Source organism: Apostichopus japonicus, chromosome 5 (assembly GCF_037975245.1).
Source record: "Apostichopus japonicus isolate 1M-3 chromosome 5, ASM3797524v1, whole genome shotgun sequence".
Classification (NCBI taxonomy): Eukaryota; Metazoa; Echinodermata; class Holothuroidea; order Aspidochirotida; family Stichopodidae; genus Apostichopus; species Apostichopus japonicus.
In genome coordinates this window covers 19,943,922-19,965,995 of record NC_092565.1, presented here as the reverse complement: position 1 = coordinate 19,965,995, position 22,074 = coordinate 19,943,922, and the positions used below count along the sequence as shown (strand labels likewise).

Genomic DNA, 22,074 nt, shown 5'->3' with positions numbered 1-22,074 from the left:
TAATTTATAATGAAATGTATTTGAGGATTAAGTATCTTTATACTGTATTAAGTTTTCAGTTCGCCGGTAATGGGCAGACAACAGACACAGGAGAAATAACTGGAGCATGGATTACAAACTTCTGTTGACGACAGATGCAATGTAGTCATGGCAACATAACCATAAGTTTCAAATCTTTTATTATTTTTTACCCTTTTCTTCCTGATTTTTGATAGATCAAGTGCAATCTTAACAACCAATACACATTTGATTCGAAAATAATAATAGCAAAATTATTAGCTTGAGACGAAAAAACATTTTTCGATCTTAAAAAAAATAAGTTAAAACTCTCAAGCAATATACTGAGGGGTTTCTGGCAGGCTATTTTTAAGACCCTGATATAAACAACAAGAACAAACCATATGTTCATACATACAACCATACAAACATCCAGTCATAGTCAGAAAAGCTACAAAAACAAGAAAATCCTGTTTATTACAACTTATTGAAAATCAATTTAACAATCAACAAACTTCAGACAGGGACATAATCATACCTTTGCCATATTTGCTCATGTTCGTTAAAATTTTTGTTTTATGTTGATGTGACATGTTCCAGCTTCTCTTAAGGCAAAGTGTTTACTGTCTTGAAATTGTTTGGATTGAACCAGTGAGAGAGAGGGGGGTAGGTTGGGGGGGGGGAGAGATAATCTCAACAGGGAGCGAGTTTAGTAGAGGATTTAGATTACGGATCAAGTGAAGTGTGATCATGAAATCTGTTTGTTTTAACATTTACCTGGAATTTGATGGATAGTAGCACTTCTCCAGACTTTAAAAACTCATTTTAATACTAATCCTAATTTTATACTAATTTTTTAGAACCCAATTCAATCGTCTATAACACTTTTATTACATAAAAGTAAGCAGGAGAGTTTTCTATATACTCTGGGCATTCTCTTCTCGGTAGTATCTCCACTTTATTGTTCTGCTCCAAATCTTGCAACACCTCATCGATTTTGTCGGCAAAGGGTTTCGAATAAAACACTTCCTCTCCTTGCATCACTTCCAAGTAGCAACGACGTATTGAAAATGAGAAAAAACCACCTGTAGAAATGACAGAGAAATCTAGATTCTCTTCTGACAAGAACAAGAGCTTGCTCATTTATGATTACTGCTAATTACAACAGCTAAACCCTGTAGGGACAGGAAAAAGGGGATCAGGGAAAAGTTGGTAAACGGATTCCAAATGTAAAACACTTACGTGAGAAAATACTAACGAAATTCAATTACTTCCCCGATCACCCCTCCCCCTTCCTCCTCTTCAAAGTAAGGGTTCGGTGAAGTTATTGTTGTATAGGTACCCTCATTTCGGTGGTTTCTCTGTCTCCCCCTCCCGACTGATATACATTTATTTTAGCATACATGGAGAATGCCTACGTAATTTACCTGGCTTCAATATTCTGACCCATTCTCGAAACGCATCAGGACTGATATGAGTTGGCAAGATGCCTGAACAGCAAACTATCGCGTCAAACTCATCTATGGGAGGAATGTAGAGGTACTGCATGAGAATCGACACAGACTCACGCAATTTCTATCATTGTTGCCCAATTAGGCCGTACAGAAGACAACCAATCCACTCTCTGCCATCTACTAAGACTAATTGTGTAAAAATGATTTCTAATCGGCTTGCATGTACCAGACTTGTAGTACTCTATTGTGTACTTGTATAGGTTTGTACATGCACTTGTACTCCATCGGGACATTGTACTCGTACTCGGGGCATTGTACTCGTACTCGTGCTCGGGGCATTTTACTCGTACTCGGGGCATTGTACTCGTACTCGGGGCATTTTACTCGTACTCGGGGCATTGTACTCGTACTCGGGGCATTGTACTCGTACTCGGGGCATTTTACTCGTACTCGGGGCATTTTACTCGTACTCGGGGCATTGTTCTCGCACAACACGTCTGGCATGTAGGCCTACGGTCGAGGGCTATTTCTACGTGCTAGTATAGAGGTATTAATGAGAAACACCTAACCGAGTCTGCCAGCAGTAAAATCTAAATTCTTACTGTATGTTGAATTGGTCCAACTCGGCAAGTAACTCTCAGAGTGGCAATTTCTGGATTGATCAAACAATAACGTGTCGTCAGAGGAAGAGAAAAAACAATCCGAGCCAAAGAAATGATTACGTCATCGAAAACTCATGGATGAGCAAATCAGCGCATGGCTACATTAGTATATATATATATATATATATATATATATATATATATATATATATATATATATATAAATGACCAATTCGCTTCACATACTTGTACCTCTTAAATTATCAAAAGTGATGAAAAATTAGAATAAGAAGTGAACATGGCTTGCAATTTTTAATATGGCTATGTAATCATTAGAAGTATTAAACCATCAGATGTATATAGGATAACATTTACGAGGAACAATTAAAATGTTTCTTACTGTCATCAAACGGCATGCGGTCGGTTCCAATGAAAGCACGAACTATTTTCTTGTAGATGCCCTTCTTCTCAGCAACCTTTATAAATTCTTCCGAAATATCCAAACCAGTTATATTCGTAAAGCCCTTGGCTATTAACTGCAATTTGAGAAACAAAGAAAAACTGAAAAAGAAAAAAAGAAGGGGAAAATGTCTTCCCCTAAGGTACTCGCAGACTGAAGGCAGTCCTTGGATCAGAACTTTTTTCGGATACCAACCCAGGGGCGGATGCAGGATTTGTGACAGGGAGGGGGGGGGGTCTGACTGGTCCAGCCGCGCCTGAACGTAAGACTATCTGAGCGGAGCGCCACCATCAGTTGGCGCGGAGCGTACCAGAAAATTTTTGGCTTTACAAACCCCCCAGATGGCCGGAAACGGCACTTCCCGAGTATTCTAAGCTGCATGTACCTAGCCTGAAAATATGGATCTCATGTCTGCAATTTCTCAATAGTTGAGGGGAAAAAAATCTATGGAATATGGTAATACATATCAGATGAGTTGAGATGATACAAAAATCATAATGCCTTTAGCCCCAATCCCTCTCCCGTTCCGTCACCACTGTTTGATGCAGGGCCGGATCCAGGATTCTGGAAGGGTGAGGGGTTTGGCCTCCAGTGATCCTAGGGTCTAAGGGGAGTGGGTTTCCCTCTATCCATTGTGAAATTCTTGGATATTTAAGTACAACAGGGAACACCCTTCAATTTAGCCATGCAAAGCACCTACAAAAACTCACTCAAAATGTATCTGCATCAGTACGAGTTAGCTAGTTTTATTGATGATCTATTCATGGTAGATTGGAGAGAACAAACGCCGTGGATGTTTCTCAATGAACTTTCAGACCACTTCGTCAGTGTCGATAGGAGTGTTATAATACGTGTTCATGAGAACAAGAGCTGTGAGACGTTCCTTGCCCATTGTTGATTGGAGAACAGTTTTATGCCTTCTCACCGCAGAAAACGATCTCCGGAATGACACATGCGATCTGTAGAAGTACCACCAAATTAGGGAAAAGGTCTTTGTTACATGTGTGCAGTGCTAGCAACAGTGAATCTGGCGGATTCTGCCTGTTCTTACATTTGGAGTGCCATACTTCCAATTCTGTGCGGAGGAATCTTGAACCGGGGCAAATCATCTCTGTACAAGACTAGACCCTCTACAACTTTAGGGAGTTCCGATACCTCCATATTTATCATCACTGAAGGAATGAGGGTAAATAGTGCTAATATTGCACCGTTGGAGTCGGTGGCGAAACGTTCCTTCATTTGGGAACAGACATCATCTACAAATGGTATGGCGATTGCTCGTTTGAAATAATCCCTTGGGATATCAGGCATTTTTGGCACGTGTAGCACACGTGCACACTAAAGTTCATTTGACGGAAAAGACACACCTGGCTGACTTGTAAGGATAACCGCCCTTCTGACGTCCTACATGTTTAAATTTGGCGTTTAATTTAATTATTTTTTTCTCTCTCTTTTTTTCTCTCTTTTTTCCCCTCTTTTTTTTGTTGTTGTCCAAGAGCAGGGGGGGGGTCCGGACCCCCTGGACCCCCCTCTAAATCCGCGCCTGCAACCATAATTAAAGGTTCAGGTTAAATGGTACGTTGAAAGGAATTAATATTACAGCACATGAAACACAATGATTTCTCTAACACTCGGCTGTTGAGACAAACAGTTAACCAACGACATTAATCATCGGTCGTGAGTCTTTTATACTTCTGCTAATTACTAATTACAATTAAAGTTCTCAATGGTCTTTCTCCATCTTGTTTTTACGACTTAATCCAGTCACATTCCTCTTCCCGTTCATCTACAATGAATCTTCTTTAAGAAACCAGAATGGAAGTTTTCTCATGTATGGCCGTCTTCGTCGGTCGTTCTCTGTTTGCAGCAGCTCTTGAACTTTGGAACATACTTATACCATGGAGCTATAAACTGGGATAGCTCCATGCTTATACCCACTGACATTAAAACAGAGCTCCTATATAATGTCAACACTTGTGAAAGGGAACTTGTCTGTTCTCAAGAGCATTTCTTTGACTCTAAGCGCTACTGAACATTGCTTGACTTTGAATATATTAGGCGTAATATAGTCATTCTGTTGTTTATTGATTGGTACCGTATATGACTGGAGAAAAGACTTTCTTGACAACTATGTGGCTATATATAGCTATGCTTCTCATTGGAGCACAGAAAGGTAAATTATCCAGATTGAAAGGATGTTTAATCGTTCATGTATTACACCTGTATACACGGCATATTGTCTTTAAGCTCCTTAATCTAGTGTCACTTTCATTTAGGTAACTTTTAGATTCAATTTTCTGACACATGGGGAGAGGGGGGGGGGCATTAACTTACCTTCCTTGCTTAAGATAAATCCTTAGGCTAGGGAGGGATATTCCTTTATAAGGCATTGCGCTCAAATTATTTGATATTATGTATAAAGTCGTTTGAAATAATAATCATCAGAGAAATACCAGTTTAACGTTCAATCGCAATACTCAAACATTGATATATCCCTTAGCGAGTCTACAAGTTAGAGAACTTTCTCAAAAACTCACCGCTTCTGCGACTAAGCCAGTTCCAGATGCGCAGTCTAACACTGAAATATCTTTACTTTTAATGACCTCAGCCAGGATGGTGCTAACGTATAATGGTCCTTTGTATTTTTGGTTACCAAGTTCCTGCAAATAAAGTGATTTGGACATAACAGCATAAATAAAAGCTGAAATTGTGAGTTACCAAAACCAAAAAGAAAAGAAAAAATAGGGCTACAATCTTTTTACAGCTTTAGGTCAAAACCCACATTTACATAGCAATTTTTATGAGACTAAGAAATTGATTTTGGTTTAAATCTGAATGCATCTGGCCCTAGAGAAGAGTGAATAATGTTATTACGACCCTTCAGCTAAAAAATGTTTTCTCTTTTACACTATTGTGAGGGAAGGTGACGTAATTACGGAAGCTTAAAAGTGCCATCAACATAAGAAGTGAATAATCGAACATTTTGCAGACAAACGTGGAGTTGACTAGATACGGTAAGTTGTCAATTCAACATTTTGCAGAAAATTGTTCAACTTTGCAGTTGGAATGAAGTGAACAATTAAACATTTTGCAGAAAATTGTTGAATTGACGAGATAATGATAAGTTGTCAATTAAACATTTTGCAGAAATTTGTTCAATTGCTCAGTTAGAGCAACTGAGCCATCCAACATTATTCTGAATTTTGATAAGATATTATCTTGTTGTCTAAACAATTTACTGAAAAATGTTGACTTATTGGGGCAAAGTTTTTCTTATGTTGATGGCATTTTTAAGCATCCGTACGTAATCCATATTCTATCAAAAAACACAGCCGATGGGTTGTAATAACATCATTCACTCTTTCTCTATTGCTAAAGTACTGTTTGTCCTCAAACACGGTATACCAAGCTCTAGTTGGAAGCAAAAACGAAATGTAAATGAGCAAAGTGAAAATTTAACTAAAACTTACTGAAAATGGAAGGAAAAAATCCAGGTGTACACAATATACAATACATGGATAGTCAAGGTATGCACAGAGTTTATCGACGTCAATTAGTAACATTGGTTAATGAAAGATATAAAATATAGTTAGACAACATACGGTCACTGGCATGATTAATTCACAGCTGCACTAATACTAACAAGTACAAGGATGGGTACTTGGTGTAAGAGAAAATTGAGATGAATGTAATATAAAACAATCAAATAAAATACAGCCATTAAATCGGGGTAGGCATTGGGCAACCTACGGCCCGAACCACCACCAGTGATAGTTTTTAAGGCCCGTGAGATGTCTCAAGAAAAAGAAAAAAAATCAATCTATTTTGCATCATCACAAAAAGCGAGCTAGCTGCTTAGAATTTATCCGCACTAATAATGCTGTCAGGTAGGCCTATTATCCCAATTAATTATCAACTGTACTGTATTGACATTATGTTATTGTGAATACAGATTAAGTACAAACATCTAATTATTGAAAGTCCTTGGAATCATAAGTGTTGAAGTCAACAGCAGTTCGTTAGTTAGGTGCGGCCCAGTCAATTTTCCACTCCTTATATCTGGCCCATTCATTCAAAAAGGTTGCCCACCCCTACACTAAACGAATACTATGAACAAGGAATTATTGTTCGAGATGCTGGGTGCTACTTTGGATACAGCTACTAAAATGTTAAACTAAAACTAGTTAACAACATATATATAACACAATTGAAACCCAATAAACCTGAAAGTAGTGGTTACTTTTGATCTGCCTTTGACTTTAATTGAACTCTGATTTTACTTTGATAACATTCCTCGGAGTTCGATAAAGGTAAGAGTGTCGTCCTCTGGTCTGACGGGTACTCCATCGCTGTTTGTCTAAGACTTGACAGACTTGACAGGCTGGTTGGGCGAAATGGTAAGGTTGGGCGAAATGACCAGGCTGGTTGGGCGAAATGACCAGGCTGGTTGGGCGAAATGGTAAGGTTGGGCGAAATGGCAGTTGGGCAAAATGGTTGTTGGGCGAAGTGACCTGCTTCCATTCTACACACCACATATGAAATTGGTCCGACCTTCCCTACTTGAGATATCGTGTTTACAAGCTGGACGTCACAAACGTACCCACACACATACTGTACACTCATATCCCATAATGCAAAGGTAACGATTATCATCCAAACCAAAAAGTATCAACGAATCGCAAACCACGCCCTCTATATCTCCCCTCTCTCTCTCCCACATTTCGTTCCTCGAAAGCAAATAACACCTTTCGAACCATCGGCGTTTTCGGCACCTCAACCTATGGGCACAATCGGCGCTTGGTATTAAAGCAGCATTTTGCGTTGGGTCGCTTTTTTCCACTTTTTTAACATGTGCATCGATTTTTTTACATGTATCAATCATAAAACAGCAATCTAAGATACCATCCAAGTTTCACCCTGCCAAGAGCGTTAATTAGCGAGTAATTAACGATTTATGTCGATAAATGAGAAGAGTGTCCTCGACAAATTTCACAGTTAAAATTAATCGCATACAATTCCGCCAAACCCACTAGTTTGAATTCAACCAATCAGAGATGCAGGTTTAGTTATGAGCCGTTGCTAAAAATAGATTCAAGACTTCGCGTTGGTTGTACCAGGGAGTTGTTATGCAACTCCCTGGTACAACTGCCATATAGACTGTACACAAATCAAGCGTGGTGTTATATTACGTATCTGTCAATGACGTTCGTAGTGTTTAAATATTCATATTATGGGCGAGGTTTATTGGGTTCCCAACGGAAAATATCTTGGAGAACAACAAAGTTGAAAGTTGCAAATTGTTCGACTTTCATGCCACCATTTGAAGTAAAATATAAATAGATTAGCTAGTTATGTATGTCGTTATGGCAAAGTGGAATCAGTGAGGTTGAGAAAAATCATAGAAAAGGACGCAAAATGCTGCTTTAAACGGTTCCGAGCTGGCAAACTGACGGGCCAGTTCGCTCCTCTGATTTACTTACCTTTTCATAATTAGTCCATAAGTCATACTTCCCCGCTAATTCCTGGCAATCAAGTTCTTTGCCTTCATTAATTAGATCAAACATGACTTGAAGACGGTTCTCATCGTGAACCTCTGCTTTTGCGATGGAAGCCATTTTGATGTATTGACTAGACTGTCGTCTGGCTTACATGGGCTGCAGGTTATACTTATCTCCTATGTGTACCTGTCTGACTGTGTTAATGTTGTGCTTTGTTGTGCATACAAACATACACACTTTTCAACTACTGCATTCAGAACACTGTTTTACTACTCAGCTTCAGTGACGCGTTCAAACCACTGATCTACACTAACTAGATAGGCCGCGCGGCTCCGTGTGTGAAGCAGCCGGAAGTGACTCAGCGGTCATGTTGGGATATTCAAAACATCACCGCGCGCACATACAGTGCATACTGTATGTTGCTATGTCGGTCGGTGGCCGAGAAGGTGATGCGAAGAGAGGCCAAGGAAGGGAAGTGAATGTCGCAGAAACAATCCTTATTGATCTAGGAAGTGAAGTTGAACATTTGAACCCCTGAGAAATATGTGTTATGCCAGACTAAAATGGTAAATTTGCCTATTTTCCATGCAGGAAAAGATATGGAATGGGTCGTCTGTACAGAGACAATACAAACTCTATGGGATACGTCGGACTAGGAACTTGAGGGACATCCCTTCCTCCATGGTTAGGGCCTTTTAATTTCAAGAAAAATGTTAAGCATTTCTTCTAAATTCACTTCAAATTGGGGGAAAGAATTTCATAACTGGACGAGGCTACACCATCCATGCAACAAACTACATGTATCGGTATCTAGTATTGGGGAGGGCAAATATTAAATTTTTAGGTGGCTCGCAGGGTTACAAAAATTGAGTTAATTTCCATCTAGAAACTAAAAATGCGAGTTCCATGATAAATAAAAAATTAGGAGGGAAAAATTCCATGTGTTCTCAGGAAAAACTTGTCGCATAGGGTTTTTGCATGAGTCCGGGGTCTTAAGGCAGTGTCCAGATGTGGAATTCCTTTCAGGAAACCTTAGTGTCCAGTTTGGGGATATGGAATTAACACAATCATCTACAGGGTGACAGGACAAAATCCCCCCCGGACAAAATCCCCCCGGACAAAACCCCCCCGGACAAAATCCCCCCGAGCCAAAATCCCCCTGGACAAATCCCCCCAAGCCAAAATCCCCCCAGGACAAAATCCCCCCATGCTATAAAAAATCCCATCAATTCTTTACAAAAATGCGTCATCCCGGTCCCCCGGCATCCCCGGTCCCCGGTACCGTCATCCGGTACCGTCAACTGGTACCGTCATCCGGTACTTCCACCAGTTCCCCCACCGGTACCCCCACTGGTACTCTCAGTGGTTCCGGGACCAGTACCCCGACCATACCCCAACCGGTACCCTAATAGTTAGCCTGACAGTTACCCCCACCGGTACCCCCACCGGTACCCCCACCGGTACCCCCACTGGTACTCTCAGTGGTACCCCACTGGTACTCTCAGCGGTTCCCGGACCAGTACCCGACCAGAACCCCGACCATACCCCAACGGGTACCCTAATAATTAGCCTGACAGTTACCCTGACAGTTACACCCACCGGTACCTCCACCGGTACCCCCACTAATACTCTCAGTGGTACCCCCACTGGTACTCTCAATGGCTCCCTGACCAGTACCACGGCCCGTACCCCAGCCGGTATCCCAACTGGTATCCTGAAAGGCACCCTGACACGTACCCTTACTAGTACTGGTACAATGACCAGTACTTTAACAAGTACCTTGACCAGTCACATGAACAGTACCATGACCGGTACCCTCACAGGTACGGAAGTACCCTAACAGGAGCCCTCACAGTTACGCTCGCCAGTACCCTCACTGGTACCCTGACCAGTCCCCTGACCGGTACCCTAACCAGTGCAAAGACCCATGCCTTGACTGTCATACCTGGGCCATCCCTGGTTGTTGCAGGCAGGCTTTGTATGGGTCAGGGGGATATTGTCTGGGGGGATCTTGTCCGGGGGGTTTTTGGTTTGGGGGGATTTTTGCCGGGGGATTTTGTCTTGGGGGGGATTTTGTCCTGGGGGGTTTTTGGTTTGGGGGGATTTTTGCCGGGGGATTTTGTCTTGGGGGAGATTTTGTCCTGGGGGGATTTTGTCCGGGGGGTTTTTGGTTTGGGGGGATTTTTGCCGGGGGATTTTGTCTTGGGGGGGATTTTGTCCTGGGGGGATTTTGTCCTAGAATCTACAGGTCATTATTTTTGTACATGTATTCAGTTTTTTTTTTTTTAAAGTAAATGCACACAGACAACTATTTATAGTTCATATGCACAGTTATATCTTTGCTGCAACAGCAATTTATTTAGCAGTTCTCCACAATTTCAGTTAAAATCTTCATATTCCTCAGCTTTTTACAGGTTGGTTCCCATAGTGACATACATGTAAGTAATGCCCTTGTACATACATACATATAGTAATATATGGACGTGTCGTTGTCATATGCGCGGTGATGTTTTTTAACCAGTAACAGAGATGTACATAATCATAACACGAGGCATGCTAATCATGCCCACTACAATCTCTACAATACCACCATTGCCAACTTTAAGCCTACAAAACCGTGCAACAAAAACATGGAATCTTCTAATGAACGATTTAAAGAGTAAAAAGTCAGTCACATCCTTTAAGAAGTGGTTTTGTAAGGAAATAATAGCTAGTTACTGACTAAAACTAAATTATACCTGTATGTAATTACTATATATATATATATTGAACATTTAATTTGTACTTATATCTATGTATGTATTCATACACATATATAAATATATATTTTGTTTTTTCTTTTCTTTTCTTTTCTTTTCTTTCTTCAGGGAGTCTTCCACATTGTTAAGCTTTTAAGCTTTATAGAAGACTTCCTCCACTTTGTACTTTTGTGGCAAACAAATAAATAAATAAATGTTTTGAATATCCCAACATGGCCGCTGAGCAACTTCCGGTGACTTCACGGCTCGCTATACAGCCTATCCAGTTAGTGTAGATCAGTGGTTCAAACCTCCGCCACGTATCACGACCTTGTGTTTCCTGATGGTATGTAATATCACAGTTATTATGGGGTAGTATAATAACTGTGGTAATATCAATTCCAGCTGCACAACAGACCAACCTGAAGCTATCCCAGGATTCATTTCAGGATTCATCGCAGGATTTATCACAGGATTCATCCCAGGATCCCCTGTAAGTTACCGTATAGGTAGGCCTATACCATATTATGTACTTGCTCTACTTCTATGTATTGAGCATGTTTGGAACAGGAGGGGAACATCTGAAACTATATTTATATATATATATATATATATATATATATAAATATATATATATATATATATATATATATATATATAAATATATATATATATATATATATATATATATATATATATATATATATAAATATATATATATATATATATATATATATATATATATATATATATATATATATATATATATATATATATATATATATACACATACGACGACAGACAGCTAATTCATAGCATATCCCTTATACAGCATATACAGCTGAATTATTGCAATCATCCAGCCATTTGGCGTTCTTTTCAGATATTATTGAAGGCTGCTCCCATAAGAAAGTTTTTGGAGAAGATGGACTAAGACTATTAAGGTTGTTTAATGGAAAAGATATCTAGTCATCGTTACACCTGCCTACTGTGTGAACCCTTGGATGGTGACGACAGACAATTAAAGAGCATGGGGCGCAGATGTTAGGGGGGTGTGGGAGACTGATGTAAGGTGGCCACATATGTAAGGGGGCCGTGGGGGTGCAGATGTAAGGGGTGGCAGATGTAAGGGGGCCGTGGGGGCGCAGATGTAAGGGGTTTGTGGGGCGCAGATGTAAGGGGCTGTGGGGCGCAGATGTAAAGGGGCGCAGATGTTAACACCAGGGGACGAGGAGGAGATACTGTTTATAGATTAAATTACAGCATTACTTGCCCTTAAGGAGTGTCCAAAATATCTTGATACCGAAGAAAAGCCTTCACTACAGAATGGTTCCATGTGAACCATGTGTGCTATCGTAATTTCCACAGAGAACAATCTACTGATCAATATGTAGCTCAAGGTGCTGTGAAGAGTATTCTAGTTATTGTTATTGTGAAGCGTATTCTAGTTATTGTTATTATGACTTCACCCATGGCTCGCGCATTGAATGGTTTGCGCTGTGGTGTGGCGGGATATAAAATCACGCGCTATTAGAAGCGTATCTTTTGTTTTAAATGATTCGGGGTTGGAAGACAGCCAAACTGGTTCAAATTGGTTGAGTGCAAATGGTTGCATATGCTCATCTGCATATCAAGTTGGCACTCAACCAATCAAGAGTTTGGTGAGGGGTGAGTTATAAGTTTAGACCAATCGGGTTCAAGGGCAGAGCATTTGCCCTGTGCAACATGTCTTAATTTGTTATTTTGGAATCAAAGATTTAAGTGTTTCATAAAGACATATCGAGGAGTTTAAGTTTATCATCCGAAGTCTACGGGCGTAGAACAGTAGGCTCCGTAATTTATATTTGGGGTTCTGTACATTTTAATTATCTAAAGTTACAGTTTTATTCAGAATCAATAAAAGAAGACATATATTTTCAAGTACCCGCTTTTCCTGATTATTTCCTGTTTCACGCTCGGTTAGACGTTATCAGTGTAAGGCCCGGCTTACCGTTCCCGAACTAACCTAAAATAAGCCTTACAGTGCTATGAGGGATTATTCTTCCATCACATTACCAAACTAACAAGAAAAGTAATCAAAGAGTTATTATATTGCGCATCAATTTTTTTTTTGTGGTTTATTTCAATCAATTTCTTTTAATCCTTATATTCAAAAAATATCTTTTAGTAAAATCACTTACAATTTCTCAAAGCTTTTAAAATCACGGAAAAAAAAAGGTTCAGATAGTCTGAGCAAATGTAAACTATATGAAGAATATCAACGCCTTCATGATTTTTTGCAATTCTACATTTAAACATTACGTCAACATAGCTTTATAATTGCATTTTTATTACTATATGTTAAAAGCTTTCACGATTGAGCTCTTTCGACAAAATGATATCCTACCTGAAAAAAAGAAAGAAAAGTTGCTCCTATTTTGCTCTCTAAATTTTAATAGATTGAAATTTGTACGCACAAAATTCGATGACTTCCTTCTAAGGCTAGGTATGAATACGAAACCACCAAAATGGTGTGCCTGATGATGTGATAAATTATGATTAATTATGTGTCCTATGGAAGACAATTTGTTAAGTAGAAATACTTCATATTTTCCAAACTGTCCAGATTTTTTCCAAAAAGTTAAGGATTTTTTTTATTATAATATATTTATATTATGATATATTTATAACATTTTCTCAATCCATCATGTCTACAGAACATTCTTCATAGCAAGCGATTGACTATCTACTGGTTTATATTATTAATTTTGGACGATACTCAATGATGTTGTGACAAGTTCAATCATTTTTATGCATCTAACTGAGAGCATATACTTAAAAGCAACCGATCTTAGAGTGCAGGCTTCAATTCAATACCATTTTCAACATCTTCAGAACATTAGTTCAGAGCAGCTGGACTACTTACTATAAAATAAAGACCAAAAGCACCGTCAAGCAACACACACACACACAAAAATTGTAGTGTAAACTTTTGTGGCCTTTGAAATGACACTTTGCAATGTAGTCCATATTTTATAAGGAAAAATGTTGCTCGGTTACATCCTATTTCAAAAGAAGGGAACAATAATTTACAATAGGTTCAGAAAAGAGGTGAAAACGTTATCACTAAAATCGCTTTGAAAGAGCAGCCCAAGAATGGATCACACTTCTAAAAGTGAATATACATAACATGTCCTCTGCACACAAAATTGTCTAGATTGATTCTGTTTTAACACTACCACACATCAACCTTAAAATATCAATATTTGAACTTTAACAGTGACTCCTAATGAGCCCAGTTTTGCATGTTTACCGCTTAACTTTCGATCAAAGCTCTTAAATATTGACAAAAAATCGAGCTTGGTTCAGCTCTCGTTGTTGCTGAATCTAATATCACAAACTTCATTACTTAAATCTTAAAACAAAACTGTAAAAATAGCAAAATTAACCAGGAAGTTATTGTTCATGGCTTTCACAGTTTACAATCTAATTCAACCGATGCAATTTAAACAATGCAATTTATTGCAAAACTACGAATTAGTATTTAGAGGATATTAATTATATGGAATGTTGAAAAAAAAAGATAATAATTAAGTAGATACAAAATAGAGTAACAACAACAAAAGTATTTTCATCATTTATAGATCTCACAAGACAATTTTACTCACAGTAAAGAGTTTGCTTCCCCCTCCCCCACTCCCCTACTGTCAATTCTCACTTATCTGTCCTCCCCCCTTCTATTTTGTTATAATCAACAGATTATTATTGAATTGTCAACTAGTAATGTTTACATTTCATGTAGTGACCATTCACAAACAGGCATTAAATACCATCTAAACCTCTGCAGAAGCATATACATTATGCTTCAGAAATGACCCATATAATATGCTAGAAAAGTCTAATAATGGTCACCCATCTTAAGTATCTGACGAGTAATTCAGAGGATACAAACTGCCTCCAGAAAGTACTTTTGAAAATGCTTAGCAAGTTTATTGGCATTTTAATGAAACTTTTCTTAAGCAATATGGAAAATGTTCTTTAATTATTTCACAAAAGTAAAACAAAATGGACATTGAAAATTGAACAAAACAGTTTCACAGTGTCTAAAAATGCCAAGAAAGTCACTGTCAAAATGAAATATCAGCAGACTTATATCTTGCTGTCTCTAGTACATGAACAGAGAAATAACTCTGGTTGTATTAGGGGTTTCCATTTCTCTCTCATTACTGTAGAAAATAATGGTTGTAATCAATCAATGTGAAAAACAGCAGCAGTCAAGCGCAGCACGATAAAACAGAGTTATAGCTAGCAGGTATATGCAAAACAAAAGATGAACTTACAACAACATGAATTGAACCAAGGTACAACAAACATAACTGACACTTTGTTTCAAAACCAAGAAGCAGAATTTAGGTAGATAAATAATGAAGAAACAGGGGCAAACAGGAGAGTGTCACTCCTTAGTTCAGAAATGTTATTTTATCTCTCGTAAGGTCGATTAAGATCCTATATGAGATGAGAGATGTAATTCAGACCTAGCACTGTTAATTGGTCCACAAGATCAGGAATGGGATTATCCAATGATCTAAGAAAACAGATATCACACACTCTCAATGACAGTGGTTATTTGACATTGACTTAACACCTCTATCCCTTAACAACTGTGTGTATGTGTGGGAGGCAGGGGGGGGGGGTAGTCCCTTAACATTTGTGTGGGTAGGGGTAGTATGTTAACACTTGTGTGGTCAGGGGTAGTCTGTTAATATTGTGTGGGCAGGGGTAGTCTGTTAACATTTGTGTGGGCAGGGGTAGTCTGTTAACATTTGTGTGGGCAGCGGTAGTCTGTTAACATTTGTGTGGGGAGAGAAAAAACAAGAATTGTGTGGGGGGAGAGGGGTAGTCCTTTAACAATTGGGTGTGGGTGGGGTAGGGGACCATAGGGTGTTGCGAAGGTTACTATCAATGAATGGCAAGTAACCAATCCTTTTCTCTTTGTACTTCAACTCTTCAAATACCTCTCCTTACCCCTCTTCCCTGCTCCTTTCCTCTGCCCCACCTTTCCTCTGCCCCTCCTTTCCTCTGTCCCTCCTTTTTTCTCACACTCATCTCCAGTCGACGATAAATAAATCTCTCTTATTTTACGCCCACAATACAAATTGATGATTCATGATAACTTACAACTGTTTTATTCAGCCTCAATATTAAAAATAGCAAAAATAAAGTTTTTTTTTTTTTTTTTTTTGAAAAGCAGAAAATGAAAGCATCTAGAGGATTAATAAATCCAACAAAAAGATGAAAATATTTGGCAAATAATTTATAATGAAATGTATTTGAGGATTAAGTATCTTACTGTATTAGTTTTCAGTTCGCCAGTAATGAGCAGACGACAGACACAGGAGAAATAACTGGAGCATGGATTACAAACTTCTGTTGACGAGAGATGCAATGTAGTCATGGAAACATAACCATAAGTTTCAAATCTTTTATTATTTTTTGCCCTTTTCTTCCTGATTTTTGATAGATGGAGCATCAAGTGTAACCTTAACTACTAATACACATTTAATTCGAAAGTAATAATAGCAAAATGTTAGCTTGAGACGAAAATTTGGTGACAACATTCTTCGATATTAAAAAAATAAGTTAAAAATCTCAAGCAATATACTGAGGGGTTTCTGGCAGGCTATGGACCCTGATATATCCAACAAGAACAAACCATATGTACATACATACAACCATACAAACATCCAGTCATAACCAGATAAGCTACAACTGATTACACTTTATTACAACTGATTGAAAATCTATTACACAATCAACAAACTTCAGACAGGGACATAATCATACCTTTTCCATTTTTTCTTGATCGTTACAATTTTTGTTGTTTTTGTTTTATGTTGATGTGACATGTTCCAGCTTCTCTTAAGGCAAAGTATTTACTGCCTTGAAATTGTTTTGATTGAACCAGTGAGAGAGAGGGGGGTAGGTTGGGGGGGAGGAAGAGATAATCTCAACAGGGAGCGAGTTTAGTAGAGGATTTAGATTACAGGTCAAGTGAAGTGTGATCATGAAATCTGTTTGTTTTAACATTTACCTGGAAAACAAAAGGTTCTTTCCCTTCTTGATGGATAGTAGCCCTCCTCCATAACTCTCAAATGCACACTTACGTCTGAAATAATCTCCAGAGTTAAAAACTCGTTTTATTACTTATTACCCTGAAATTTGTGTGTCACAGAAAAAAATATTTCAAAATTTAAATAGAATTGTTTGTCCCCCCCCCCAAAAAAAAAAAACACAAGTGGGAAAATTTAAAGGATAGTTATAAAAAAGGAAAAGTATGCAATTTTTTGCAAACGTTGAAACTACAAATTATTCAAACACTTTTAATATCATGTACAGAGATATAAAGAAAAGACTGATTCAGTAACCATAGCGATTGAATAGGTGGGATTGCAATTTCCATGAATGAACCCCCCCCCATAACGGTTTAAATTTTTGCATAATTTGAGCACCTTTGCTAAAGGAAACGTCCACCAAGGCAGACAGTTAACTTGAAAAACATGTTGGTATCTTGCCCTGCCAATTACTGAATCTTTGAAGTTTTCTTGATCTCTCTAGAGCCTGATGGAGACTCTGTTGTCACGGTTACATAGCACAACGGAATTAACAGCTTTTGTATTGTCACTACCCAGTCTAAAAGCTAACCATTTCAAGATTTGGTTTTACATATCGTTGTATCAGGTTCTAGTGAATGCGTATAAAACAGGATGGCTACTAAATTGCTTTAGCTGGTCTGAAAACTGAACTAAACAATATGAACACAAACAAAAAAATTTTACTTGGCAAAAGAAATGCTCACAAGAGGTTAGAGGTTACAAACAGCATTTTTTGTACAGAATAAATAAAAAGAAATACGAAAACAGATTTTTAAACTGATAGTATCCTTAACTACGCATGTTACCCTAGAAATGCAAGAAGCTTATTGTCAATGAATTTGCATCATCAACATACGCACTGCAGTCCGTTGTAAGTACATCGGCAAGGAGAGAAGGACTAAATCAAAGTATGTTCACTCACAGTGACTTCACACACAGAAAAACAAGAATAACAACAAAATATGCATAGGAAGAAACACGTAGCAGTTTAGATTGTGAAGGCAGCCTCTATTTATGCAATATGAAAATAATAAACGGTAAGAAATATAAACGACTACAAAAAAATATATATCTATTTAAACAAAAAGAGAACATAGCCAACATAAACAAGTATGAGCAAATCAGTTACAATTAAAGCAGATAGCAGAACAAAATATACACCAATATTTAAAAACAAAATTATAGAATTTGCTCCAATAGAAATTGCTCCAAACATGACTGTCAACATTTCTCTGGTGGTTGAAACTGACTTCCAGGTGAGGATTAGGCTGGAGTTAAAGTTATCAATAGTGCATTCTAATATGTACGTAGCCTATAAATTTGGTCTGTAGTTAAGTTGAACTGCAACAATGTTGTACTAACGTGTACAATGTTAGGTTAGCATTTTGTGAATGTCTCTACTTTTCTTCACACACACATATACACACTCAAAACTAAAAAAATGTTTTGCCCAACATTTTCCCATTGTGTAGTTATCAAACCCTTAATGTTGCAACCAGTCAATGATTCCATTTTGGTCATGAGTCTTACAAACAGAAGAAGCTGTGAAATTGTAGCATGCACTGCACCGTCAACTTCAAACGTAAAAAAAAATGAAAGCCTAAAGTACGGCCTTTGAAAATGTAGAAGTACATTCATTTATAACAAAAAAGTCTAAGTTTCAAAAAAGATTTTTGGATTGCCTCATATCAACAGGTGACGACAAAACCGTCGGCAATCGGCTATATTTCCAAAACTATAAACAGTAATAACAATAAAAATACAAATATTTAGCACACAGGAGAAATTGGTCATACAAAAAAGATAACACAAATAGGAAACATGTTTAAATATTTTGAGGTGAAAAAAACAAAAATAAAGAATAATAATAAAAGATCAGCAGCACAGACTAATAAAAAATAACCTCATTTGAATCCAAACAAAACATGTCACACGGGGTAGGGTATAGCAGTGAGGGGAGGGGGAGGGAGGGGATCTGTTAGACTACTGTTTATTTGTCTTTAATAGAAATATATAATATGGTTAATACCAAAGTGTTGCTTAGCAAATGACCTATACCAGAATTTTAACAACTGACCACTTACAATATAAAAAATGTTGTTGGTAGCAAATTTGTGACTTCAAATAGAGGTAAAGTTAGATGGCTGAAGGTGGTGTGGGGGGGGGGGGTTGTGGTCAGGAGTCATTTCATTCTTACTCATGTGACTCCTGTCAACAGTAGATCCTAGCAACTTCAGTTCATATGTCAAGATATTAGTCTTGACTTTTATCAAAATTTTAATTTCTCTTGTTCAACCTGATATAAATTTCCATTAAGATAAAAACCAACATAGATATTCAAATAAGACGTTCACACTATGTTGAATTTCATAATTACATGATATTTGTACATAGAATGAAGCCAAGCATCAAAAGTACTTCTCTCTCTCTCCCTTCAAGTGCAGATTCCAACATAAAACAAAATTTGATAACAGTACAACAGCACTGCATTTTCAGTTGCTTCTGTTCCCTCCTCCATTCGTCTTGACGATCCCCGTCACTCTCTGGATCACATCTATAAATACTTCTATCTATGGCAGCGATCCGTTACTGTCCCACCCCTGGTCCTGTTCTGCTGCTACCTGCTGTAGAGCTTGATGAACGTGTAGAGGAAAACTTGAAGCAAGGTGAAAGTCAGCAGGAATGTGAAAAATGATCGGAAACCGGTACTTCTTCGTTTAACTAATCTCATGGGAACTAAAACTCTGAAAGAAATGAAAATTGAAAGGGGAAAAATTGATATTATTCATTTTTCCAATTTCTAAACAATTATGTTTCAGAATGAAACTTATTTGATGTTTTAACTCTAATTATATAAAAAATAATACTATGTGTAACAATACTAATGATAATCTCTACTATGTGTTACTATACTATGTGTAACAATATCAATGATAATCTCTACTATGTGTTACTATACTATGTGTAACAATATCAATGATGATCTCTATTATGTGTTACTAACTATACTATGTGTAACAATATTAATGATGATCTCTGCACAAAATCCATCACTAGTTTCGATCCACGGTCTGTAAGCTATGGGGTGCGACACAAATGTGGGTTGCATAAAACATTTCAGTGGGACTTCAGGATTATCGTGCATGTGGGAAATTTTATTGTACAGTTTTTGGAACTTGCTGACAGAGATTCTGCTTTACTTGTGTTTTTTAAGTCCATAATCTAAGCTAGCTTTTGTGCATTCTGGGATCGATTCTAAGGAAGTAAGGGTGTCTGGTGGTTCGTAGTTCAGTCCTTATGGAACATCCTGGGTCGTGGGCCAAAAACCTTGCTGACCGCAGATCAAGATGATTTACAATTACATTGTTAGATGTGTGTTTACATATTGTGGATATTAATCATTATATTATGATATGGAGGGCTCTTCAGCATTCCGAGGGCCTCGTCATATCGGTCCTAATACGTGAGTAATCTGTATGGTTTACAGATCTCTGAATCAGAGTGACATGGTCGCATGAAATCACAACACTCAGAAGCATGCCAATATGTCAGATGAATTTATTGGCAGACATGTTAATGATCGACTCAGTAGTATTACTTGTGTAGTTTTGCCAAACTTTTTATTTTACTTTTTAGAACGCACAAGTTCAGGTGCTTAATAACAGTTCGGTTTGACTTGGAAATTCCCGCAAACGTTGCAAGCGACACCCTTCTTCAACAGTTACAAACTAGTGCTGATCAGCTCATGCTACTACTGTGTGCAACTGCTGGTGATGCCATTTCAATGGTACTCAAGATAATTGCAACAAGTTTTGTCAAGTTGCGTGGAACTAGTCAGTACTGATATGACATGGCCCTCTGAAGATACGAGCTTAATAACACATTCCAATGAAGGATACTTACAGCCTTATAAATATGAAAAGAACTGTTGATATTAGTAAAAATTCTATGAAGACGATATGAAAAGGTTGGTGCCTAAAAAGAGAAGGAAAGAAAGAAATATGATTAAAAAACAATGAATCTCTATCAAGGAAAAAAGGACATTCATTTGAGATATAGCTGTAGATAAATTTTCATTATCTACAAGTACAGTACAAGGACATGGTTTAATTGTTTGTCTTACACTGTATATGTAACTTTCAGAACCTGTTCCATAATAACATTTTTATAAAAATTGTGTTCAGTATCTTTATCTTTAACTAATAAGAGTCTCATTTCAAGGAGTGAAAGTACGAAACATAAAAATAGAAGAAGGTATCCAAATTGCTTTTTTTGCATGTCAATAAATACTACTATGAAAATTGTCCACATGATAACATGGTGAGGACAGAATTGAAATTCACTAACGCTCTCTCAACGAACCTTCATTTGATGAAACCATCTTCGAGGGGCGTGTCTTAGTTTCATTAACTACAATCTCATTTTGAGGGTTTTGAATGAAAAACAATGAAAAATTGACCAAACTCCAAAAGCTACTCTGCTAAGCTACTCACCTCCACCCTCTAATATGCGCTTTGGCTCCGTCCATGGCTAAAGCAATATTGCTACCCTCTGGATGACCCATAGCATGGCGCTTACCGATGTCATCTCGATTGTTCTCGCTGAGCCTCAGGGGGTCCACCAGTCCCCTCTGTAAGCTCTCTTTTAATTTAACTCTCCTCTTACCGGTGCTTGGTGTATCTAGATTCCTTCCACCCTGATAATCCCTTTTACCCCCTCCTCCTCCACGACCGGCGCTGTTCTTGTTGCCTCCGATTATGTTCTTATCTGGATTCCCCTTCCCTGCGGGTCCTCCTCCTCCTTTATATTTCTCCTTGTTGTTTCCCTCTCGTTCATCATTCGCAGAGCTTGATTCTGACGGGTCTCCTCCCACCGCTACTTTCTCTATGCCCTGTGCAACATTGCCGTCTCCGGGTGCCGGCCTTCTCCTCTCTGCTTCCTTTTGAATCTGCGAACTATCTTGGTTGTTAAATACTGGACGATGCAGCTTCACTACACCGGGGTATTCGTCATTGCCTAACGGCCTCACATCTTCTATCAGCCATAAACCGTAGAGGGCATCTGAAGATTAGAAAACAGGATAGAATGATTGATTTCATTGAGTATATATATATATATATATATATATATATAAATGTATTTATATACATGTATAATATAGCCATTACATCATCATGACATCTACGTCTAAAAG

At 38.0% G+C, this 22,074-nt stretch overlaps 2 protein-coding genes and 1 long non-coding RNA gene across 3 annotated transcripts in view; 1 reads left to right on the top strand and 2 right to left on the bottom strand.

Annotated features, from left to right (window-relative positions):
• Window positions 1-221: 221 nt before the first annotated feature.
• On the bottom strand, window positions 222-8,263 carry LOC139967967 (methyltransferase-like protein 27). Its single transcript, XM_071972216.1, has 5 exons — window positions 7,994-8,263; window positions 5,051-5,173; window positions 2,454-2,589; window positions 1,425-1,517; window positions 222-1,082 (listed from the first exon to the last, which is right to left on the bottom strand). Exons 1-5 carry the CDS (start codon window positions 8,126-8,128, stop codon window positions 874-876), a joined length of 696 nt encoding a protein of 231 aa, XP_071828317.1. The 5' UTR covers window positions 8,129-8,263; the 3' UTR covers window positions 222-873.
• A 2,012-nt stretch (window positions 8,264-10,275) lies between these two features.
• Window positions 10,276-15,969, top strand: LOC139967974 (uncharacterized). Its single transcript, XR_011793199.1, has 2 exons — window positions 10,276-11,242; window positions 11,633-15,969. It is a non-coding gene; the product is annotated as an uncharacterized lncRNA (long non-coding RNA).
• LOC139967968 (uncharacterized) overlaps window positions 12,833-22,074 on the bottom strand; it is a 110,742-nt gene continuing 101,500 nt past the window's right edge. The window contains exons 20-22 of the mRNA XM_071972217.1: window positions 21,374-21,941; window positions 20,784-20,855; window positions 12,833-19,624 (exon numbers count right to left, since the gene is read on the bottom strand). Of these exons, the coding sequence (XP_071828318.1) occupies window positions 19,498-19,624; window positions 20,784-20,855; window positions 21,374-21,941 (767 nt within the window). The 3' untranslated portion in view covers window positions 12,833-19,497. The remainder of the gene's footprint in view (window positions 19,625-20,783; window positions 20,856-21,373; window positions 21,942-22,074) is intronic.